This window comes from Cydia amplana, chromosome 4 (genome assembly GCF_948474715.1).
Source record: "Cydia amplana chromosome 4, ilCydAmpl1.1, whole genome shotgun sequence".
Lineage (NCBI taxonomy): Eukaryota > Metazoa > Arthropoda > Insecta > Lepidoptera > Tortricidae > Cydia > Cydia amplana.
In genome coordinates this window covers 10,247,492-10,274,007 of record NC_086072.1, presented here as the reverse complement: position 1 = coordinate 10,274,007, position 26,516 = coordinate 10,247,492, and the positions used below count along the sequence as shown (strand labels likewise).

At 38.3% G+C, this 26,516-nt stretch overlaps 1 protein-coding gene across 2 annotated transcripts in view; it reads right to left on the bottom strand.

Moving 5' to 3' along the window:
• LOC134663234 (zinc finger protein 423 homolog) overlaps window positions 1-26,516 on the bottom strand; it is a 110,979-nt gene that overhangs the window by 17,900 nt on the left and 66,563 nt on the right. The window contains exons 1-2 of one of the 2 annotated variants that reach the window (XM_063519628.1): window positions 19,404-19,928; window positions 3,016-3,227 (exon numbers count right to left, since the gene is read on the bottom strand). In XM_063519628.1, the coding sequence (XP_063375698.1) occupies window positions 3,016-3,227; window positions 19,404-19,506 (315 nt within the window). In that variant the 5' untranslated portion in view covers window positions 19,507-19,928. Of the gene's footprint in view, window positions 1-3,015; window positions 3,228-19,403; window positions 19,929-26,516 lie in introns of those variants that run through there. The other variant, XM_063519629.1, reaches the window with a different exon arrangement.

Genomic DNA, 26,516 nt, shown 5'->3' with positions numbered 1-26,516 from the left:
TACAAAAAGACATATAAAACATGAAAAAACACACATCCTTCGTATATGGTAGAATATATTTTTCACACTTATAAGTAAAAACCAAAACCGATACGCGATTGGGATACGCTCTTTTTGTATGGGATAAAAAAAAAATCTCCTGGGTCACCAAGAAAAATCGACATATTAAAATAATTCAGTTCGTTTTTAAGTTCTAGTCAGATTGACTTTTTGGTTATTTGAGATAAATTACAATAACGCTTAGATTTGAAAAACATGATTTTCTATTTTGTTGCGATCGACCCGGGTAATAAAAATACGGCGAATTTGAACTGTTGTTTGTTGTCGTTGTAAAATGTATTAAAAAATAATGTAGGCACCCCTGACAATTGAAATTCAAAATTATCCAGAAAAAGCGGCCAAGTGCGAGTCGGACTCGCCCATGAAGGGTTCCGTATTTAGGGGATTTATGACGTATTAAAAAAAAAACTACTTACTAGATCTTGTTCAAACCAATTTTCGGTGGAAGTTTGCATGGTAATGTACATCATATATTTTTTTTAGTTTTATCATTCTCTTATTTTAGAAGTTACAGGGGGGGGGGGGGGCACACACATTTTACCACTTTGGAAGTGTCTCTCGCGCAAACTATTCAGTTTAGAAAAAAATTATGTTAGAAACCTCAATATCATTTTTGAAGACCTATCCATAGATACCCCATACGTATGGGTTTGATGAAAAAAAAATTCAGTTTCAGTTGTTCTAAGTATGGGAAACCCCCAAAAAAAATTTTTTTTTTCTATTTTTGTGTGAAAATATAATGCGGTTCACAGAATACATCTACTTACCAAGTTTCAACAGTATAGTTCTTATAGTTTCGGAAAAAAGTGACTGTGACATACGGACGGACAGACGGACAGACAGACAGACAGACATGACGAATCTATAAGGGTTCCGTTTTTTGCCATTTGGCTACGGAACCCTAAAAATGAGTGTTTCAAAAAGGCACCCTGTATTCCTTACATACCTAAATAATCTCTTATTCAATAAAACATATAATTACTAAACACTGTGATTTATTTCAAATAAATGCAAATCGATCGGATAAAAGATATTAATACCTACCTATACAACAATGAATACGAGTACAGTCAGCTGCAATAATATGTTACACACCGAAGGCCGTTTTGCGGTAGATCATGTTAGATCTTATTTGTAGAGCCATAAGAGCGTGTCACATATATTTGCGGCCGTCGAAGAGTAACATATTATTGCAGGTGACTGTACCTATGAAAAATTCGAGGGTTAATAAAAAGCATTTCAACCAAAGCATTTATAATAATAACGACCATGGACGCCTGCAACCCCAGGGTTATTGTAACCCCATAACAATAAGGTTGAAATTTGCATTTAGTGACCGCAAAGTCAGGTGAGCGTAATCAAGTAAATCTGTTTTCATCATATTTTATCAAAAATAATCTCTTTTCTGTTCTTGTGCTATTTTCTTATTATCAATACTCTTAACTTATATGCTATATACGCTGCTGCTTCTATGATGTTAACATCTTCCAAAACAACAATAAATATGCAGGTTTATGAATTAATTATTTTATTGTTTGCTATTATGAACAAGTAACAACGCCATCTGTTTCAATTTTTTCCGAATTTAAGTTTCTGGCCGACCGCAGCGACCACGTATAATGGTAGTTAACTTCTGTAACGTTAGATGGTGCTAAAAGGTCACACAAACTTCACGTGCGGCGCGAAGCGTTTCCATGTGTGCGTGTTAGCGGGGAGGGAAGAACTAGCGGGCGTGGTTTACGAAGCGCCAGACGCGGCTGCAGTAGGCCCTTAAACTCCGACAGCAATTCCTTACGCACTCTCCTTTACAGTTTTACGATTTCCCCGGAGGCGCTGCTCGCCCGAGACGAATGGCTGCGTGTGGACTGCCAATTGATTTATTTTTAATGAACGCCTTTCCCAAGCTGCGGTGCGATGATAAAGGTGTGGCGCGCAGGCTAGGGAGTTGTTATCGCAAGCCTATTTCCGGCCGTCACCGCTCTGTCGCGCGCGAGCCCGACGCGATCATCGCCCGATACATTTGTCGGCGACCACGGCTAAGATACAAGTTCGCGTCTGCGCATGCACTGATCGATATCTACCGAGACGCAACGGCGACTGTGCAATTTCTTCTGATAATCTAATGAAATCCTTTAGCAATCAATAACCTTCTCCGATTTAATTGCACTAGCTAGCTTAAATCACAACAAGGTGTTATTTTTGTCGCTTTACGAGTGATTTGTATCTAGGCGGATTGGGGAGCGGCGGCATGTAAAGTGACGTTTCTATTTGTCCTATCTTAGCTAGATCTGTCGCGGTGTGTGTTGTAATCGTAACGCAGCGAGATCGCGGGCGAGCGGCGTGCACAAAGGGACCGAGATGTACGGCCGCCGTAATGGCCCTCACGTCACAGACCTCAGCTCGGTGCAAGGCGGCTGAGATACATATCTACACACCGGCTCTGTAAATGGGCCGTTTTGGGTATCTACTTGCTAATGAAGCGCGGTGGCTGCATGGTGAAACTGGACTGTGAATTCATAGATATGACGGATTTAATGGCCACATTGTTCAACCCGCCAACCAGGTTATGTTACCACAAAAGACGTCTGAGATAAGTTGTTGGGTGATTTTAAATGATAATCCTTGCAACATTGTAGGTAACTACAGCAGCTGCTAGTACCTTAAGCAGCTCGTCCTTTTCTATAAGTTTTAGATTTCAATCTATTTTATCTAGGTATATATTTCGGTTTAACTCTCTGTATCTCTCCAAATTAGGATACGATCTTATTCAGATACAATAATATAATTTCAATTAGCACGTGCCAGTGAAAATTATACACCCGAAACACACATTAATTACACAACTACATAGACTCCCTAATCACAGATTTGTAGCAACTAAGTGTGCATATTAGATTCGGCATCCTGTGAAGGCCTGTGTTTGTTGTCGGTGGTGACAAATAAATAACTACTTACCTGTTCATGTTTCTTAAGATAGGACAGCCTCGGGAAGGCCTTGTCACAGAACTGGCACTGGTAGGGCGTGTGCTCGGTGGCGCCGAGCGTGAAGGGCGGCTCGGCGTCGGCGTCGGCGGGCTCGGCGGCGTCCGTCGTCGGCGACGGCGACGGCTCCGGCGTCGACGACGGCCACGAGCTGCCCGCCGTGCTGCCCACGCTGCCCAGCGCCTCTGTACAACAATGTTTATAATAAGTCATAAATGTTTAAAATAAATAAGTAAGAAGATATTGACGTTTTATTGCTGAGCCACCCGTGTTTAGGCACTTTCGTTTTAAGGCTACAATTCTTCAATAGTTAAATAATGATAACATAAATATCAAAGATTAGTACTACCATGCTATACTATCCAATTTACATACGGACTCACAATCAAAGATTTATTATTAACATTTAGTAATAAAATCCTTCTGCCTTTCATTAAAAATCCAAGTAAAGGAATAAACAGTAAATGACAACTGAGACGCTTTTACAGGCGCTGTAAAGCACATTAAGGCAGACAGCGTAGCTCTAGGCTCAGATAAAGCCATCATAAATATCGAGAAAGCCCCACATTTCAGCGTTAAAGGCGATATATCTCCGGGAGCACCTCGAGTGGCGTGAAATATAAACAAATTGAATGGGCCGCAATGACGAGCGGTATCACCGCAAATGATGAGTAATGTCCACGGGCCCCGGGCTCCCGCCATTGCCTACCAAAAGAAACCACGACTACAAGTAACGAAAATTACCCTAGCAATGCTAAATACAGAGTATACTAATAAATTTAGTTTATGTTCGTATTTATTATCGCAAATAGTTTATAGTTTGCATTTGCTAACGTTACTAACTTACAGATTAACACTGAACATCTGTATAGGTTTATTTGTCCTATCCTCCTAGGAATCCTTACTCAGAAAATACCCTAAAAAAATTACAGGGAGATTCTTAATTAAATTGCCACTAAATGCGATACGAAACAAACAAAGTAATAGAATATAATTGGTAAAAGGGAACCGCCTTCAAAAAACCAACTCACTGAAAAGCACAAAATAATTTTTATATGGCACCCCTATACGTGTCCAGTCCCTATCCCGTCGTAAAGCAAAATTCTGCCAAAAAGTAATTAATACCTACCTAATAATAAGAAAATTAATAATCATCCGGGTAATTACTTAGTTTTTGAAGGCGGTGCCAAACCAACAAAAACATTCTTTACTACCAATCAGAAAAAAAATCATGTGTAAACTAAGTAACTTTATAATGCAAGTAAGTGCAGCGTTCTTCGTTGTCTAAAATATCGGTTCTCAAAATTTTTGGTTTGGCACCGACTTCAAAAACTAAGTAATTACCCGGATGATTATTAATTTTCTTATTATTAGGTAGGTATTAATTACTTTTTGGCAGAATTTTGCTTTACGACGGGATAGGGACTGGACACGTATAGGGGTGCCATATAGATATGAGCGCCGATAGGCATATAGCCGGCGGCGGCGCGCCGGTCAAAATTGGTCGGCGGCGGCGGCGAATCGGCGGCGTGGCCTTGAAACACCTTCGATTAATGAAAAAAGAATTCAAACCAAAATTTTACCGAAAAAACATGTTTTTGCTGTAAGAAAGTTATGAAATAAATGCATTTTTTATTTTCAAGGATAATTTATTGAATAATGGTACGAAAAAAATTGATATCGTATAAACTGTGGATGCGGAGGCGGTCTTAATCTTGGCGAGGCTCTGGCCAGAAGATCTTAACGAGGCCCTTATCTTTTCTATAAGTTAAAAATTGCGGATTGACTGTATCAGGGAAACGTCTTGTCGACAGTCCAAAGAAAATCGAGCTCCGTCATTAACCAATATCGATTCAACAAAACCGATCTATGTCAAAAAGTGAGGCCTAACCCCGAGCTCCATGTTACACCGAAGACTTGATTTCGACGCCTCCCAATGCGAGGCCAGAGGATGAGCTGCAGGTAAGCATACAGCTAAGAATCGAACGCCAAGTGTAAGCTTGGCTGACGGCCGAACGCCTGGAGCGCCGATTGCGGCGCGCTTCTTTGCGAGGCCGAGCTGCAAGAGAGCAGAGTGAGGGCGCAGGCCGATAAAGACTGAAGCCATAGTGTTAAAGACCTGGAGCTTTCCTGCGGGCGCATTCGTGCGACGCCAAAGGCCGAGCTACAATGGAGCTAAGATCGGATAAGCACCAATGCTCAAGCGTTTTAAAACAGGCCGAAAGTTGAGCTCCAAACCGGGCCAAAAACTTGCAGGTTCAGATAGCGGCTTAATTCCATGCGAGCGATGCAAGGCCAAAGATTGAGCTGCGAGAGAGCAAAGCTTGAAATTTGAACAGTGGCCAAGTTTAATTGAGACCCGATTCCGACGCCCTTCCGTGCGAAGCCAACGGCTGGACATTTGGACGTGGAAACGCTTAATATCTCAAAATTAACCCCATTTAATACCTTTTAAAGACGTTTAACCATGCTTGCAATGGTTAAATTCGCGGTAAATGACGGATGGTTAGCTGGCAAAATTAGTTATGCATTGGATCGGTAATCCAAAGATGTGGGTTCGAGACGTTCGAGTCTCACGTTAGCCAGAGTTGATCACAGTTAATTTTTTCATTGTGATTGACATATTTATGTCTAGTGTATAATATACAATCTATAAATTGTAATGTGGAACGTTCCACAATAAAAATGGAAGGAAATCAGTATGTTTATTACAAGCATATTGATGTTAAAATTGAAATAATTTCGTTTCCCCAAGACTAGTAGCGCGGTTACTAGACAGATAAGTTTGCATTTGCCTTCGATATTTTTTAATTATATGGGCCTAAAATACCTTTTGAATGCCTATAAACTATTCGAAGTGGCCCGTTAATGATCTAAACTCGATTAAAAATATATTATCTGATTCCGAAAGTAGTAGTAACTACCAAGGTCACGCCGATGCCACGCCGATAGCGCAGCGTCGGCGGCGGCGGCGCGAAAATTTTGTCGGCGGCGGCGGCGCGCCGGCGCGGCGCTCATATCTAGTGCCATATAAAATAGTAGTTTATGCAACAGTGATATAATAAGGGTTCTTAAAATTCAAGGGTCGAAGTTACAAAACGAGACGTAGTCGAGTTTTGTAAAAAAAGACCCGAGAATTTTAAGAACCAATTATGAGCTGTTGCATACATTACTTTTTCTATGAGAGCTGCAGCAAAAAGAAAAAAAAAAAAAAAAAAAAAAAAAAAAAAAAAGTTATTATTTAAAAAAACTTGAGTTATTATTTAAAAAAAAAGAGTTATTATTGTAAATGAAAACATACCTCTTTCAATCAAGATGATCGGAACTTGTATCTTTAAAAAAAAAAAGCAGTTGTATTATACTCATAAGATGACTGCTAGCAGTCATCTTATGAGCCCATAGACAAATCATTCAAATGACATTGCTTTAGATATCACTGTCAGTCATTTAATTGACATATTTAAGTGCTGGAGTAGAAAAATTATTTTGTGCTTTTCAGTGAGTTGGTTTTTTGAAGGCGGTTCCCTTTTTTTAAAAAAAGATATTATATTAAGTTATTTTATTTTGGTTTTATTCTTGTTTATTTTTTATTTTTTATTTCTTTTTTATTTATTTTATTTTATTTTTTACTTTTTAGTGATAGGTAGGTACTTCATTTATTTTAGGTTTTGGGCTAAAATACTAGTTTGTTAGGCTCTCCATTTAGTTTTAGTGTAATTTAATATTAGGTAAGGTAATTTGGTTTGGTTTTCTTTTTGTCTAGTTTTATTTATTTTTTACTTTTTAGTGATAGGTACTTAATTTATTTTAGGTTTTGGGCTAAAATACTAGTCCGTTAGGCTCTCCATTTAGTTTTGGGCTAGTAACTACCTACTAATGTTGGTGATGGCCTAACTCGATGATAATCGGGACACAACATACGTAATATAACGTTTTGGTGCTAAACGATTTGTATGTATATTGCTCCCACTCCCACTCCCATTTCCAGTCCTAGTTCGAGTCCGACTCCCACTCCCACTCCCACTATTTTATCTAAATCGGTTTCAGCAACTTAAATTTGTTGGTAGGTACTAGAGGTATACCGATAGCATGCATGGCCACCTACCGGGTTCAATTGGTTTTTCAAACCATCCATGTACTGTACACTAAAACCTTCTCCAGAATGTAACAAACACTTTTCTAAAAAACCGCATCAAAATCGGTTCAGCCAAACGCGAGATAATCACGAACAAACATACATACATACATACGGGTCAAACTGAGAACGTCCTATTTTAAAGGCAGTTAGAAAAAAGTTCATCGACCCACCTAGTGGAACTCTGCAACATAGGCACAAGACGATAAGTCTGTTAAAAACCAAAACAAAGTGTGCCTATGTTGCACCAAACCTGAGTTCCACTAGGTACAGCAAGGGTTCAGCATCAGCTCTATTTCGTGTACTGCTCTCCCAAGTGCTCATCAAGATGTGACGGATGGCCAAAATAGCGAGGGCCTATGGTGCACCAAACCTGAGTTCCACTAGGTACAGCCAGGGTTCAGCATCAGCTCTACCTTCGGTACTACTCTCCCAAGTGCTCATCAAGATGTGACGGATGACCAAAATAGCGTGGGCCTATGTTGCACCAAACCTGAGTTCCACTAGGTACAGCCAGGGTTAAGCATCAGCTCTATCTTGGGTACTGCTCTCCCAAGTGCTCATCAAGATGTGACGGACGACCAAAATAGCGTGGGCGTATGTTGCACCAAACCTGAGTTCCACTAGGTACATCCTGAGTTCCACTAGGTACATCCTGAGTTCCACTAGGTACATCCAGGGTTCAGCATCAGCTCTATCTTGGGTTCTGCTCTCCCAAGTGCTCATCAAGGGGTGTCGGATGACCAAAACAGCGTGTGCGTATGTTGCACCAAACCTGAGTTCCACTAGGTACAGCCAGGGTTCAGCATCAGCTCAGATCTATGTATACTAAAACCTTCTCCAGAATGTAACAAACACTTTTCTGAAAACCGCATCAAAATCGGTTCAGCCAAACGTGAGATAATCGCGAACAAATATACATACATACATACATACATACATACATACATACATACATACGGGTCAAACTGAGAACCTCCTTTTTTTTTTAAGTCGGTTAAAAATTTGTGATTATTTTGTTAAGGAATAGGTAATTAGGTCCCATTTACTGAAATGTATCACTTAAGTACATATATTTACTAATAGAACAATAATTTCGCTATGTATATTGTACAGCCAAATTTTAAAAAGTAGACTACAAGTTGTTATAGACTTTCATTTTCAAATTTGACTGTGCACACTATACATAGCGGAACTCTAACTCACAAGCGCAACAACGGTTGTCTAAGAGACCATTTTTGCAGTACGTCTCCCCGTTCCCTAACAAGGACTATTAATATCCATCTGTTCCCACGACGCCCCGGACGCAGGCAGCGGCGCCTAATGGCCAAAATGATAACAATTGAATTTAGACGTTCGCAGGACCATTACGGCTGCCTTATTTCCACGTGCAGCTATTTCATTGCACGAGGGATTTAATATGGCACTACTTAATCAAGCGTATTCCTTACAGAGCAAAAACTTCCGATATCGAAATTAAAGTAAGAAATAAAAAAGGGAACCGCCTTCAAAAAACCAACCCACTGAAAAGTACAAAATAATTTTTATATGGCACCCCTTTACGTGTCCAGTCCCTATCCCACGGCGTAAAGCAATTTTTTGCCAAAAAGTAATTAATACGTAATAATAAGAAAATTAATAATCATCCGGGTAATTACTTAGTTTTTGAAGTCGGTGCCAAACCAAAATTTTTGAGAACCGATATTTTAGACAACAAAGAACGCTGTACTTACTTGCATTATAAAGACATACTTAGTTTACTCATTAATTTAGTTCTTGTAGGTACTACGTACTCGTATTGTTTTTCTGATTTACCAATCACCATAGGCCAATTTATTACCATAAAGACTGTTTTTGTTGGTTTGGCACCGCCTTCAAAAACTAAGTAATTACCCGGATGATTATTAATTTTCTTATTATTACGTATTAATTACTTTTTGGCAAAAAATTGCTTTACGCCGTGGGATATGGACTGGACACGTAAAGGGGTGCCATATAAAAATTATTTTGTACTTTTCAGTGGGTTGGTTTTTTGAAGGCGGTTCCCTTTTTTTAAAAAAGATATTATATTAAGTTATTTTATTTTGGTTTTATTTTTGTTTATTTTTAATTTTTTAATTATTTTTTAACTATTTTATTTTATTTTATACTTTTTAGTGATAGGTAGATACTTCATTTATTTTAGGTTTTGGGCTAAAATACTAGTTTGTTAGGCTCTCCATTTAGTCTACTAATGTTGGTGATGGCCTAACTCGATGATAATCGCGACACAACATAATATGACGTTTTGGTGCTAAACGATTTGTATGTATATTGCTCCCACTTCCACTCCCATTCCCAGTCCCAGTCCGAGTCCAACTCCCACTCCCACTATTTTATCTAAATCGGTTTTAGCAACATAAATTTGTTGGTAGGTATACCGATAGCATGGCCACCTACCGGGTCCAATTGGTTTTTCAAACCATCCATGAACTGTACACTAAAACCTTCTCCAGAATGTAACAAACACTTTTCTGAAAACCGCATCAAAATCGGTTCAGCCAAACGCGAGATAATCACGAAGAAACATACACACATACATACGTACATACATACTACGGGTCAAACTGAGAACGTCCTTTTTTTAAAGGCAGTTAGAAAAAAGTTCATCGAGCCACCTAGTGGAACTCCGCAACATAGGCACACGACGACAAGTCGGTTAACCAAAACAAAGTGTGCCTATGTTGCACCAAACCTAAGTTCCACTAGGTACAGCAAGGGTTCAGCATCAGCTCTATCTTGGGTACTGCTCTCCCAAGTGCTCATCAAGATGTGACAGATTACCAAAATAGCGTGGGCATATGTTGCACTAAACCTGAATTCCACTAGGTACAGCAAGGGTTCAGCATCAGCTCTATCTTGGGAACTGCTCTCCCAAGTGCTCATCAAGATGTGACGGATGACCAAAATAGCGTGGGCCTATGTTGCACCAAACCTGAGTTCCACTAGGTACAGCCAGGGTTCAGCATCAGCTCTATCTTGGGTACTGCTCTCCCAAGTGCTGATCATGATGTGATGGATGACTAAAATAGCGTGGGCCTATGTTGCACCAAACTTGAGTTCCACTAGGTACAGCCAGGGTTCAGCATCAGCTCTATCTTGGGTACTGCTCTCCCAAGTGCTCATCAAGATGTGACGGATGACCAAAATAGCGTGGGCCTATGTTGCACCAAACTTGAGTTCCACTTGGTACAGCCAGGGTGAACCCTGCCAGCCAGGGTGGTTTGGTGCATCAGCTCTATCTTGGGTACTGCTCTCCCAAGTGCTGATCATGATGTGATGGATGACTAAAATAGCGTGGGCCTATGTTGCACCAAACTTGAGTTCCACTAGGTACAGCCAGGGTTCAGCATCAGCTCTATCTTGGGTACTGCTCTCCCAAGTGCTCATCAAGATGTGACGGATGACCAAAATAGCGTGGGCCTATGTTGCACCAAACTTGAGTTCCACTTGGTACAGCCAGGGTGAACCCTGCCAGCCAGGGTGGTTTGGTGCATCAGCTCTATCTTGGGTACTGCTCTCCCAAGTGCTCATCAAGATGTGACGGATGGCCAAAATAGCGTTGGCCTATGTTGCACCAAACCTGAGTTCCACTAGGTACAGCCAGGGTTCAGCATCAGCTCTATCTTGGGCACTGCTCTCCCAAGTGCTCATCAAGATGAGACGGATGACCAAAACAGCGTGGGCCTATGTTGCACCAAACCTGAGTTCCACTAGGTACATGCCGAGTTCCACTAGGTACATCCAGGGTTCAGCATCAGCTCTATCTTGGGTACTGCTCTCCCAAGTGCTCATCAAGGCGTGTCGGATGACCAAAACAGCGTGAGCCTATGTTGCACCAAACCTGAGTTCCACTAGCTACAGCCAGGGTTCAGCATCAGCTCAGATCTATGTATACTAAAACCTTCTCCAGAATGTAAGAAACACTTTTCTGAAAACCGCATCAAAATCGGTTCAGCCAAACGCGAGATAATCGCGAACAAATACATACATACATACATACATACATACATACATACATACATACATACATACATACATACATACGGGTCAAACTGAGAACCTCCTTTTTTTTTTGAAGGCGGTTAAAAATATAACGCCCAAGAAATATTAAAACCGACAACCTCCTGCTATGTGCCACATCCCTGAAAAATATACAACCGATCTGTGCCAACTCATAAATTTAACATTTATAATGCTACTATGTAATAATTTTCTTTAAAGGAAGCTATGATAAATAACTTTTATGTAACCATGTACATATCTCTGGATACTTATCTAAATACATGTTTGTTAAAACAGCCGTTTGGTTTAAAAAAACAACAATTGTTACGTAGGGTATAACTATTTTTGTCACAATGTACCTATGAGTATATACGAGTTTAAAATGGTTTTCTACGAGTATATACCTCAACATCAACAATGTATTAGGTGCCTGCTACCTGCCACCTGCCATTATAAAGTTTGCTACGCTAGGTATTTATTAAACCTTTGCAATAATGTAAATAACTTATTGATTGACTTTGCAAAAAATTATATGTAACAAACATTTTAACAACTTATGAAAACTTGCTCTAATTTAGTACTTCGAGTATGTCACATACTTAATAATTGCATATTTTTAGACCGAGATCACCCATGAAGCAGAATATGTGGAACCTTGCTCCTAAACAACCATCATGTATTTTGATGCAGTTTACGATAACGCATGGACCGAAGTTTGTGGTGCAACACCGGTTTTTCATTACGCAGTATCAAGATCTTCTGCTTTGACCATGTGACCCAAAAAGATGGTACCATTTATACAAATAGTTAAAGCATGTATGATTTGATGCTATAGTGCCGATTTGACCGAATTCTGTGTTAGCCCATTTGGGTGACCGTAAAGTATTGACAGGAACTTTAGTAAGAAGAAAATACGGATTTTGTAGAGACGTGCCGTTATAATTGCAAAACGATTCTTTTAAAAAACTATTTTTCATCCGACCACACGTTCAGGTCGTTCACCCTCTCTTATATAGGAAATGTATTTCAATTAAAACTTTTCTTAGTAGTGCTGGTGCTCGACAACCTTTCTTTCTTTTCTACTTTCAGGGGTTTAGGCTGCGCGTTGTATGCCAGTAGAGTCAGTCGGCACTACTTTGAAAAATACTTGTATCTTGTTTTGTCAATCAAAATAAAAATGTGTAAAAGTTCATTATGTTTGTCTTATTTTTCAAAGTGATGCCGATATACAGGGTGTTTCCTGTAACAGGAGCAATAAATGAAACCGTAGGCTGTACTCCTCAAACTGACCAACATTTGTTCAGCCACATTTGAAAATAACTCATGTTTTGATTTTTATTACACTTTAAAGTTTATTCTAAGACGCAATGTATTGCAAATTTTGTTAAATGTTTAAAGCATGACAGGCACCGCCAAACACACTGATGTCAGCGTACATTGAAGGCAATAAGTATTTATTTTGTATCAAAAAGAGGAAGTCTAAAGGAATCATAATTTTAAAAGTTGCTGAACAAATGTTGGTCAGTTTGAGGAGTACAGCCTTTAGTTTAATTTATTGCTCCTGTTACAGGAAGCACCTTGTATATATAGATGCTACCTTAAAAACCCGTTTTAAGTGAAAGTAACTATAGATTTCCATATCGCCTTGGTGAAAACGCGTTTTCATTAGTGAAAACTAGCTTTCCGACACGCTTTGGTGAAAACTAGTTTCAATTGGGATTTTTTAGTTAAAACTGGTTTTTGCGAAATGCCTTGGTAGTTGGTACGAGCAAAACGAGGAGGAGCGTGCTAGGTTAACCGTGACCAAACAGCGTCAGAACCGAATTCATTTATTTTATAATATTAACGTATGAAAATAAGGTTTCTTTGTGCTTTGTGTATCATCTAGTCAAAACTATTGTTTTCACCATGACACTCTGCGAAAACTAATTTTAACTAGGGACTATGAGTTTTAACTGAAAACGGGTTTTTACGGTAACATAAATAAACAATAATATGTACAACCCACCGTTAGAGATTTAATTGGTAATAAAGCGGCCTGTAAGGGATTGGAGATCTTTTGAATATTCAATTTAGATTAAAATTTGCGTCCGGCTGCACCTGTGCGATCAATATCCATCATCGAACAACGCGAACGATTTATTCTTCCTTTGTGGTTGAGAAGACATCTATTGCTGCCTAACAGGTAAGGTCGGTCAACAGTACTTAGCACGTACGGATTAGAGAGGCGAGTTGGTGGTGCGATAATTAACAGTAACTTGCACCACGCAAGCCGTGCAAGTGAGCAGCGAGTGGCGCCGGCGCCGGTGGGCGGCGGAAGCGCACATCCTAATTGCGCCGTCTGGGACACCTCGACCGGCGCCTGCGCAATCAACGCCGATCGCGAGCTGTTTATTGTCCTTTATGTGATATCACTAAGTCTAGGACTCTCCTTCGAAATTTACACGCGATCTCTGCTTTATATTCATTTGACATTACTCGCAGTGCATCTCGCTCTTATTGAGAAATACCTGAGTATCCGTGCGAGCGAGATGCGTGATGAATGTGATGATCTAAAGATGGTCTAGGTATTCGATGAGCTCGATAGGTAGCTCATCGAGAATATTTTGAAAACACCAACTCGATTTTCGATGCTGTTGCTTTGCCTTATGGTTAGACTTTGTTTATCCATCTTATTACCGTGGTCAAATGCGTGCTGTGGATTAGGATGGTACTTACAGAAATAGTTATTTTGATACAAGTGCGAAAAAGAGGAAATTCGAAACGAGTGGCGATAAATTAAAACACGACCGAAGGGAGTGTTTTAAATCGAAACAAGTTGCGGATTACCTATTCGCACGTGTATCGAACAACGTTTTACAGTACATATGGCACTTTAAAGTTTCGACATACGCACGAAAAGTTCTATTTTACACACTAGTGCGGAAAAGTAGCCCCATATGTACTGTAAAAATATTTGTAACTGTTGTACCTATATAATTAAAAAAAAATGTTTGAATTACACCTATTTTCTAAAATTATATAACTTTTATAAGTGATATTTAACCTAAACATACTACGTATGTCTGTTGAAATAAGGCAAATAAGATTTTCCAACATGTTCTTGTATGTTTTCTTTTAAATGAAGAAAAAAAAAATCATAACTATTTATTTAAGCCTGTGAAGCCGCGGTCCTGGGTTCGAATCCGAGCAATTATTTGTGTGATGAGCACAGATATTTGTTCCTGAGTCTTGGGTGTTTCTATGTATTTATGTATTTGTATATTATATACATCGTTGTCTGAGTACCTACCCACAATACAAGCCTTCTTGAGGTTACTGTGGGACTTAGTCAATCTGTGTAAGAATGTCCTATAATATTTATTTATTTATTTATATATTTAAATTACATGTTCAAATAATGCGAAAACAACGATTTCAATAAAAAACTAAAAATAATCACTTTTTTATTTTGGATTTCAATCTCAATATTAAAAACTTTAAAGTGGTGTGTTAGCACCCCTTTGTTGTAGAGTTAAAGGTATAAAACTATCAAAAATATCAACATAATGAGTGTAACAAAATAAAGGGATGTCGCATCTTCTGGCTCGAGTCTAAATTTTTCCTATACAAACGTGGTTGCGGAATGAGCTACCTGTCGAGATTTTTCAAAAAACTCCAAAATATCGTTCGTTATAAAATAACTTTCACGAAACTACGAGGTTTTGAAAGGGTTTGCGGCATATGGCAATCCTCAAGCTGCACGCGTCTAATGGTTGATTTAGACGGTGCGAGAACTCGCATGCGAGTTTCATTACATTGCGTGATTTGATTGATCGGCTGAATTAATGTAACCTCAATGGTCCGCAATGTAACTAAAATCGTATACGAGTTCGTGTGCCGTCTAAATGAGCCCTAAGGATAGGTACCGTAGCACCTAATGCGCGTAGTCTTGTTCCCTGCCTACATACCTACGTGGTATAAAAAGAAAACAGTGATGTTAATATTCCCAACAATATCATACCGGTTAACCGTTGCCGCTAAAACATAAACTACATATCTAGAAAATGCTGGGTAGTAAATATTTTTCCACGAGGGCATGATATAATTAAAAACGGATGTGACCTACGTCGACGAGGCGGCGCCATTTGTCATGCACATACATATTATGTAAGCTAATATACATTTTAATTTAATTTAATTATAAGCTAGCAACTTGAAACTTCGTAAAAAAATGTTTTGTTAATACTAGAAAAGTAATTTCAGCGTTTTTGTACATTCATTCCTTAACACATTTACCGCTGAGCTACGGTCGTAGCGCTACGTCGTAGCCGATAACATGGGTTTCCCGGTATGTAGAGAAAATGCATCGTAGAGGCAAAACGACGTGTCGTGATTAGCGCTGAATGGGTTAAGGGAGAAAAGAAAGGGTTGAAAGTTCTTATTGGGACCAAATTTTAAGTAGGTAGGGGGACTTGAAACTTTGTAGAAAGGCACAATATTAGAAGTATTAGAACATAAGAAAAGTATTTGACATTAATAATGACATTTCCAAAATTTGTCGTTGTTATTGCGTTTTTGTGTGTGTTTACGTTTCCTCTCGAGACCTCGTACAACTTAGTTGTGGATATCGACATTAATGTCAGTGGAATATAATAATTTGGAGCCGTTATGCAAAACGTTTATGCTAAATATTATCATTATCGATATAATTTTAAGCATCTGCGTGTGACAAGCCCGAATGAGTTGATTATGTAGACATGTCGGAAACGCACTAAATAATTATAAAATGGGACTGAACAGCAATTTGTCCGTCAACATTAACTAACCTGGACTAAGGGCCAGTTGCACCAACCACATTTAACAGACTGATGATCAACGTCATGCAGCAGAAATCTATGAAACTTCCCATACCTACAATAAAATTTAGCGAACGCTTTAACGGTGACAGACGGTTTGGTGTAACCGACCTTAAATAGATGTAAGGTCGGACTCGCCCACCGAGGGTTCCGTACAAATTTAACTTTTGTATTTTATTTTTAAAAAAAAAAATATAGTTTTGAGGTTTTTCCCTGTATTTGTAGTGTAAGACGATATTACTTGCCATGTTACATATGTTAGTTGTAGGTAAACGGGATTACCCTATAAATTATGATTCCCCTGAGAATGTCGAAATTAGGGCTTGCAATTCGAATATTCGAATATTCGAATTTGTCGAATATTCGACCTGTTTTGATATTCGAATATTCGGCCGCTCAGGTTTCGAATATTCGAATATTTTTTATTACTATAAAAAAATCTATGTCATCCGCTGTAGTTACAGTTTCTGTGTGTTTTACGGGTATTTACAGTGAATGAGGAACGGTAGGTACCCAAATACGAAGGAAATAATATTTTTACTGTATTCCTCTCGATAGACTTCGTGAATACAGTGAAACCTAACTCAATTTAAAAGAAAACGAAATAAAAAAGTATGTTATTTTTACGGTGCGTAAGTTTTAAGTTCATTCATCATCATTCATCATCATTCATTCATTCTGTTTATTCAGTACAAGCGTACGTTAAGCGAATTTTTGAAGTCTAAACCTTGCCACTTATCGCAATTCTCAAATTTAATCATACCAAACCTGCCCAACTTGGTAATCTAACCATGCACCTTTAGCTGACGAATAATCCACCCAGTACTCAACTAACTTTTTCCCTTAAATATTCCAATATTATATAATTAGCCGACCATTAGGAATAATAACTTGCCAAAACAAATAAAGTCAATAAAGATTCAAAATACAATGAAATTAAAGGCCTTTTTACAGGCCTCTGAGTGATTACAAGTTAATTTAAATCGGAAAATAATTACCTACTAAAAAAAATATCTTACATACCTAGGTGTTTGGATGGTTAAAGTTATATTATTTCACGCAACGACGCATTTATAATAAGTTTTATCTAGAAATATTAAATACGTCTAATTTTGGCGTTTTACTTGTTTTTATAAATGTGGGCATCTTATAAATAGTAGGATGATAAAATCTAGTCAACTAAGTGGATTTCTGCCAAATATCCTTAGTTTTAGCAATATGTGAAAAAAGCTTTTAAATAAAACGATAATAAACCGATTTCTCGTTCCTTTTCTTATTTTTTATAATATTCGAATAATTTTCGAATATTCGAATACGTCGTCAGAAAAAGTCGAATATTCGAATATCTGAAAGTTTCGAATATTTGCAAGCCCTAGTCGAAATATACGTTTTTGCGGCATAAACGGTCGTATTTTTCTTACGTTAACTTGAATTTTTTTTTTTTACAGCTTCAAGGGACTGTAGACTGTAGACTACCTGTATGGTTTTAATTTCAACTCGATACCTCCACGCATTCCCGAGATAAAGGGTCTTGACAGACAAACAGACTGACGGACGGACGGAAAACAAACTGATCCTCTAAGGTCTAAGGGTTCCGCGTTTTCTGCTTTTGAGGTACGAAACCCTAATAACGAGAGTTTGCAAAAAAATATGTTAAACAAACAAAGGATCGATGTACAGTCAAGTGTAAAAATATGGGTGTACTTATATGTACAACTTATTCAAAAATATGTCCCATGATTCTTTGACGACCGGTCTGGCCTAGTGGGTAGTGAACCTGCCTGTGAAGCCGATGGTCCTGGGTTCGAATCCCGGTAAGGGCATTTATTTGTGTAATGAGCACAGATATTTGTTCCTGAGTCATGGGTGTTTTCTATGTATATAAGTATGTATTTATCTATATATAAGTATGTATATCGTCGCCTATCACCCATAGTACAAGCTTTGCTTAGTTTGGGGCTAGGTTGATCTGTGTAAGATGCCCCTGATATTTATTTATTTGTTCGCTGACACAAGAGCGGTGACATATTTTTGAGATGAATTGTGCACCCAAATTTTTACACTTGACCGTCTACGTACATACTAATTGATTATTTTCAAACTTATTAGATAAATAAAAATATACGACTTTAAAATTCTGACAAATTGTTTATAAATAAATAAACTACGAGTGGACGTAAATAAAAGAATCCACCTGCTGCTTGATTGCCTCGCGATTGAGGCGGATTGACCGGCGCGTGCGCGTGGCAAACCGCTTCGTCCGATTAATTAACGCTTAATTATTATTGTTTTGCTAAAGGATCGTATTATAATGAGACTGACTTGTCTGTTAGCACGATTTGTAGGTTTCTTTATATGGCCGTTGAAATAATATTGTAATATTTTAACGTCATAAGTACTTTTAAAATACTTTCTAAGGATTTAATTCCCGGCAACAATCACATACGATTTTTTTTGTAGGCACTGACACTTGTTAGCTATATCTCATGCCTAGATTATGTTTTCGGTACAATCATCAGGTCGGACTAATTTTATGAAACCGATTAAGTAGCTATACAAAGTTGCATAAAATATGTTCGACTGACTGATATATAGGAAGTCGAATTTGTAGGTACCTAGGTACGGAGTACGGACGTTTGTTTTATTTTATTCGATCATAAGTCTAGATTAAGAACATAAAATATCTATTGGTCAGTACGAAAATTACTCTAGGTATATTATTTACGGACGTGCCGCTGCCGACGGAAAGTTTCGATATTTTCCACGAAAACAATTAAATTACAGGAAAATGTTTATACATCTAACGAAATTTTCCGTTTCCAAACTGAAAAGTTCTATTTTTTTTTACATGATTCAAAAGCGATCCGAAAATCTACTTTGCTTTTTCAAAATTGTATCATTTATCTATAGCCATATACCTACTTTATCGCCGAGAGTGAGAGTTCTGTTAGTCTAGGTCTAGGAGGAAATAAGTGATGAAGTGAAATGAAAAAAAATACGTGAAATGGATGATACTCAATCAACTATTAAGAGGCAAAAATAATTCGAAAGAGAAGGTAGATTATCTCGTAAGCCAATAAATAACTTGATGAAGCACTTAAAGTTAGTTAGCTTACAATCTAATACCTACTACCTACCTACCGACACCGGGTCACCGGTATAAACACCAATACAAGCTAAATATAATATATTAAGGCACACAGTATATTTACTTTACATAGTAATTAATTGAACACAGATTGGTGGTGATTATTATCTCTAAGCAAATCCTGCATACATTAAGTGTTAATTGTTATTACAAAGTCATACACACTCGTCCGTCAACATAATAAAGCCTGGCTCACCTTTTAAATCCTCGGACGTGACGTCGTGGTTCTCCTTGTTGGCCTGAATCTTCTCAATGAGGTGCTCCAGCCTACTGCTGTTGCCTTTGAATAGCATGATCATGTCGGAGGCTCGAGGCGAAGCTCCCGGGCTTAAGACCGCGACTGAGTAGATTGCCGCAGGTGCATCGGTTCCAGTTTATTTCGGACTTTTTTGCGGGTGCAGTTTATCGCGAGTGCGAATTAACGTACGCGTGCGGGCCAGGTGCCGCTAATTGACGGGGCGCCCGTCGCGGCTGCGCTTCCTTCACGGCAATTATTTGGGTGGCCGCTGATCGGCTTAATTACCCACAATCATTTAGGGCATGCACCTTGGCTACAGGTGAATTTGAGGATCGTAGTTACTTTGTGTATTTTGAAGTTTGAGTGAGCGCCAGCGGCGGCGGCGGCGAGTGCGGCGCGACTGCGGGCCGGTGGGCGAGCCGCGGCGGGCGCTGGCACCTCGCGGCACCCTGCGCCCCGCCTAGCGCTCCGACCCGCCCACACGATCCCCCCTCCACTGCACCCACGCCTAACTGTTTCAAGACTAACTCTACTTTAGTTCCGAAAAAATATGTAGAGATAGACGATTTGGTCACACTTTGGTCATCAAATTTGGTAGTACGCAGGCGACATCAGATTTAAAGTTCGGTATAGTAGATATGTAGAACTTTAAAACGTCAACTAATGTTTTCAAGTGGCTACTAGTAAACGTAATTTTGCTATCAAAACCACTATCTAAGTACACAGAAAGAAGTGTGCAATAAATCCTAAATGAATGAATCCACCTAGTGCTCGCTTCCTCCTCGTACTCTATTGTCAATAAGCAATCACATGATACGGTATAATAAGTTTTTTAGCATAAAATCACGAATCGGCTACAAATATAATAAACTGACATATAAAAACACTCGGTAAGTACCTAAATATTAACCAAAATTTTCTATTGAACATCATTCAGTTCCCGGGAGAATCAATCAATCGTGACGCATTCACATTTCGTATTCAAAAATAAAACACACAAGACGTAATGACGAGCCGCTAAATGACAGACGACGCTAAAAGCTTTTAGAAATTTTAGAATTTCTTGCGTGATCAAGAAAAACTGGCTCGGGGATTTTCTCCGTTTCCTCCCATGGCGTGGGCGCGACCAATGGGCGCCGCCCCGGCCCGCGCCGCTCACTAACACTAACCTCACTATACTTACAACTCTTTTGTCTACTACTTTTGTGATATAACTAGTGATGGGTAGGACATCAATTTAAAATGAGTTTGTATGAGTACCTCATTTTCTAAAATGAGGTGTTACAATGTCTTACTTCAAATGAGGTGAGGTACTAGCATATTTTCAGCGTCGACTATTCCATTAATTCCAACGGCGACAAAAATATTTAATGTATATACATATTTATGTATTCATCACTTCCTTTATAAATAAATAAAAGTAACATTTAATTGGAGTGCAATTCTGGAGGTTAAGAATAGAACTTTTAGGAGAAAGATAATTTTAGAATCAAGTAAAATGAATAGTGAAGTAAGACATTTTTGCGGTACGAAGTACTGCGACAAATTAACAAAATGAGTGGTACAAATGAGGTGCCTCACGAGTGAGCGACTCAACACTAGATATAACTACGAGTATATCATTAGTGCGACGACTGTGATATTTTGATATGATTGTGTAGCTATTATAAACGTCTTAAATGTTCATAATAGGTAAATTAAAATTTTCTCAGTGAATCAAAACACACGTGTCTACGTCATCAAAAGCTTTATTCTTTGTACTGCCATGAATGAGGAGCAAAATTTGAATCTTGTGTACGCCGTATGCCTGTTAAATACCTATAGGTAGTGTCTAGAGTCTGTGCGAAAAAGAGAAGAGTAGAATAATATATGTATTGGATCCCATACATTTCACGGCTCTATTCTCTTTCTGCATAGACTAGACCTTTGGGTAATTTGAGTAAAAGTAGGAAATAGTTATTTACGATACAAGTGCGAAAAGTGGGAAATTCGCAACGAGTGGTGAGAAATAAAAGCATTAAAACACGACCGAAGGGAGTTAATACATAATAGTGATATCAACAATTTATTGGTCGCTACGTCACGAACTAACCATGATGGTTAGTACAAAACAAAACAGGGTTTACTAAATGTTTACAAAACAAAACAGGGTTTACTAAATGTTTACGGGTCATATTAAATTCATATTGTTAGAACAAGTTGTATTGGTCCCAGCCGGCAGCAGTGTCCGCGCGCTCGGCATTTTGACCCGCTAGAGGCGCTAGAGAGCGATTCCGCAGCGACGATTATTTACCTTTTAGTTCGGAATACATTACCCGGACAACGGCTATGGCGCCGGAGCGGTCACTTTCCGGATTAACTCGACAAATATTCATAAGTAATCGCACCCCTGACAATAGGATAGGTATACTAAATAAATTAAGGATTAGCTACAATACAAAATGACCTCGGATAAGTATTTGTCAAAACTTTACTTAACGTTTTGAAGGTGCAATCGGTTATTCTCCACTATACGAGCTTTCATAAATAGGTTCCGTCCAATTATTCGAAATCACCTGATGACCTGCGTGACCCGTGTACCTACTTCTATTTTTATTTTTGTTATAACCTATTTGCATGCCAATACATACTTTCTACTAAATATATTTGAAACATTCGATCTAAGAAAGTAAGAAGCCATTTGTAAACATTGTTGAATTTTAATCACGCATTCAACTAATCAGTTTGTTTGTACCATAGCGGCAGAGCAAGGTCCTAATGGGCGTACTGATTCTGGCAAATTAATGAACATTAAAGATGCAAGAGTTCGCGGAGCCGGGCGGGATTGACACCGAGTTGTCGGTTGTCGGGCGCATGGCTGAGTACAAAAGGGTTAAATATTAATAAGCACCCCCTCCTCTACCCTGACATGGACGATTAGTCTGTCACTGAGCCAAGTCTCGGAGTACTGAATAAAGTATTATGAAAAAGTGCTTCTTATCGGGCGAACCCGCCGGCCGCAGACGGTCTGATGAGGGTCTAAAAATATTTCCACTCGTTTCCCACTTTAAGCTTGGTCTGAAGGGACCTCTTTGTGATTTAGAGACAAATGTTAGCAAAAAAACATCCTATTTGGATAAATGTTGTAAATCGTATATAACAATATTTAACTATTTGTCTGTCTGTTTGTAGGTTGTCTGGAAGAGCCCGCTCTTTAGCGATTAGATTGCTGGTTTTCGGCCTCTATCATCGATTGCCTCTATCTTTAATCTAATACCTTTAAACGAGCAATTCTTGTTTATTTATATATTTATTTATTTATATATATATTTCGGGGATCTCGGAAACAGCTCTAACAATTTCGATGAAATTTGCTATATGGGGGTTTTCGGGGGCGAAAAATCGATCTAGCTAGGTCTTATCTCTAGGAAAATGCGCATTTCCCAGTTATTATATGTTTTCCGAGCGAAGCTCGGTCACCCAGATATTCAATCTTTAATGCAAGTTGATTTTCCTTTATCTTTTACTGAGGTGTGCGCGCCCATAAAGAGTATTCTATACCGTATATATGTCGCAGGGAAATGATCAAAACAGAGATTTGATCAAATCTCTAAGGGATATGATCAAATCACGCAGGATGTTAAAATGGCGAACCCATATCATCATTTCCCTAGAAAAATTCAGTCATTTGACCAAATCACTGACTCTGTTTAGTGAAAAGATAAAATCGGCCAATAAACGCGAAACGCTTTTTCATTTCACTAGATTTGTTTAGGAATTTGACAAAATCCCTAACCACGACAGTAAGTTGACGAAACGAACTTAAAAAGTCAACTTGTTTTATCATTTCGCTAAACAGGTTTAGTGAAATGATAAAGTCTCAACTGGAAGATGGTATATGGTAATTTGAAAGGTTTAGTGAAATGACGAAAGCAAGTACAGAATACAACAGTTTACTCTACAGTTAAGCGATTTGATCAAATCTCTGACTAGATTAAGTGAAATTTTTTGAAATTATGATGCCGACAGATGTACCGATTTGGTACAGATAATTTTTAATACCTATTTAAAACAATCCCCGATACATTACTTCCATCTAATGGACCTCTGTCTACCTTAGGGACGTCCACCAACACGCTTGATTTGATTAGCAACTCTTTGTGCAGAGAAGTCCCTTTCATTTTTTCAGCCGATATTTTCAAAAATGTTCACTTAATCTAGTCAGAGATTTGATCAAATCGCTTAACTGTAGAGTAAACTGTTGTATTCTGTCTTGCTTTCGTCATTTCACTAAACTGTTCAGAGATTTAATCAAATCACCATATAGGTACTATCTTCCAGTTGAGACTTTATCATTTCACTAAACTTTTTTAGCGAAATGATAAAACTAGTTGACTTTTTGAGTTCGTTTCGTCAACTTACTGTCGTGGTTAGGGATTTTGTCAAATTCCTAAACAAATCTAGTGAAATGAAAAAGCGTTTCGCGTTTATTGGCCGATTTTGTCTTTTCACTAAACAGAGTCAGTGATTTGGTCAAATGACTGAATTTTTCTAGGGAAATGATGATATGGATTCGCCATTTTAACATCCTGCGTGATTTGATCATATCCCTTAGAGATTTGTTCAAATCTCTGTTTTGATCATTTCCCTGCGACATATATGTATACTACATATATTGTATACTGTATTATCAATTACAAATTGATAGAATTTGACTTATACTTGGTCAACCAGATCTTGACAGTAGAAACGGCGGCAAATTTGAAAAATGTAGGCGCGAAGGGATATCGTCCCATAGAAAATTTGAATTTCGCGCCTTTTTTTACTGACAAGATTTGGTTGACCAGCTATACTTATCCATTAAAGTTTGTTTTAAACAAAAGTATCTACTTAAGGTGATTAGAACTATCTAATCACGACACATCGTGATTAGATAGTTCTAATGAGTACCCACAAAAGAAGACTGTAACTAAGAGATTCTTAAGTATCTTCTTTGCACCACCACTGTCGTCTTTGAATTCCGAGTCTATTGTCTAAGTATTCGAGTAGGAAATATCAGTTATAAACGCTACAATATATTCCCACTTATAATTACGAGCAAGCCTGTGCTTCAGCCATGCATATTTGATGAGACGGACTGACAGCCGCGAGCAAGGCAAGAATACGTGGCGGTCGAGGTGTCGTGAATCCATCGCCATCGGCACGTTAATCTTTAATTCCCAAAACTGAACCTGGTAACTTTTTAATGTTTGGGTAGTTTTGTCACTAACTTTAGATAAAGGACTGAGTCGAGGTGGATAAATTATAAAGTACCTGTGCTCTGGTTGTGGGATGAACTTCCTGTCGAGAATTTCAAAAAAGGAGCGTACAGGATCTTTAAAGATTTGGTAACGTGCATGTGACTCTTGAGTTGCAAGAGTCTATTTTCTACGGTATCCGCATCCCTTCAGGCCGAATCCGAATCATATTGCAATCGAGATGGTACAAAGAAAATTAAAAAAACTAATTTATTATAGCTCTACATGTGTTTAGAATCGGACCAAGCTAACTCTGCGCCAATTTAGACCTGACAAAGTTTCGAAGTACCATAATAAATGTCTTTTTAATAGAAATTTAACATTTTAGTTGACACATCCACACTTTATCATTGTAAAGTCTGTGCACAGTTAGCTGATGGGTCTGACCCTAGGCAAATTGCGTAATTGTTATACCTAGTAATTATAAAGTCCTATCACATTTCTTACAGTAATAAAACATCTAAGTACTGCCTAAAGCTATATTATCGTAATGATATTGGTAGGTATTTATAAATTAACTCAACTTCCGACTGTACTGAACATTAGCCTAAAATGTGAATAAAGAAATATCTTTAAATGGCAATCCGCAGACAATAAGAACACGTTCTCGCATTTAGAGGGGCTGCTGGGAAGCGTTGAAATGGGCGAACAATTTAGATTTTCGGCAAAATGCAAAGTACCAGGTCAACCGTTTTAACTGTTTGAACCGCGAAATTCGATTATTTTTGGTCAATGGTGGACTACTAAGGATTATATTTAGCTACTACTATCGTACAAGTAAATTAAATTATGACATTAGAAATACTTAAAAGGTAGTTATAGTTATAACGTTAATAGGTATTTTAGTTTTTACACTGTAAAAATAGATTTTCTTATTCTAGTCCGAAATTCACCATAAATTTTCTCAAAAATAATATGATGGTCAAAGTGGCCAAATAAATCGAAACACATTCTATTTATTTCTATAGTAACTAACAAACGGTTGCGATATATTTGGCTATTTTAATAGCCACTATCTATTTCATACTGCTGTTAAATTAAAAATATCACAAGCTTTCTTGAGCTTACCGTGGGGCTTAGTCAATTTGTGTAATAATGTCCTATAATATTTATTTATTTATTTATATCTGGGAAACCGAGCTTTCCTCGGAAAACATATAAGTAAAAACTCAAAAATGCGCGTTCTCCCAAAGATAAGACCTATAACTAGATCGATTTTTCGTCCCCATAAACCCCCATATACCAAATTTTATCGAAATCGTTAGAGCGGCTTCCGAGATACCCGAAATATATAAATAAATAAATATACAAGAATTGCTCGTTTAAAGGTATACGATAGCCAGAAGAAACATTTCAGTATATCTCAATCTAACAGTAAATCACTATTCGATGTAAAACCTTAAGTGAACCCCATCAATGTAGGTACACCATGACGAACCGGCGTTGTCAACAAACACCCCAGAACTTTTTGCCTACCTGAGCCCCGAGGGACCGCGGCACACGTCAGTTCGCGTCTCAATAAATCAATGGGCTGGCTGAGCCGTCACTCCGGTGTATTAGGACGTCCTTCACTCCCTTTTTGTCATTTTTTTCGTAACTCCTTTACGCTACTCTATTAGGGACGTGTTTGGGGGAGTTTTGTTGTCGGTTGCAGTAAATTATGATCTAAAAGTAAGGTAAATCTAATTATTGGTTCAAGGGGTTCATTGAAAACTACAAAGTGAATTAGACTAGTGCATCGAGGTTTGCATGATTATTCAGAATATAGATAATGTTTATTGTAAGTGGTGTAAAT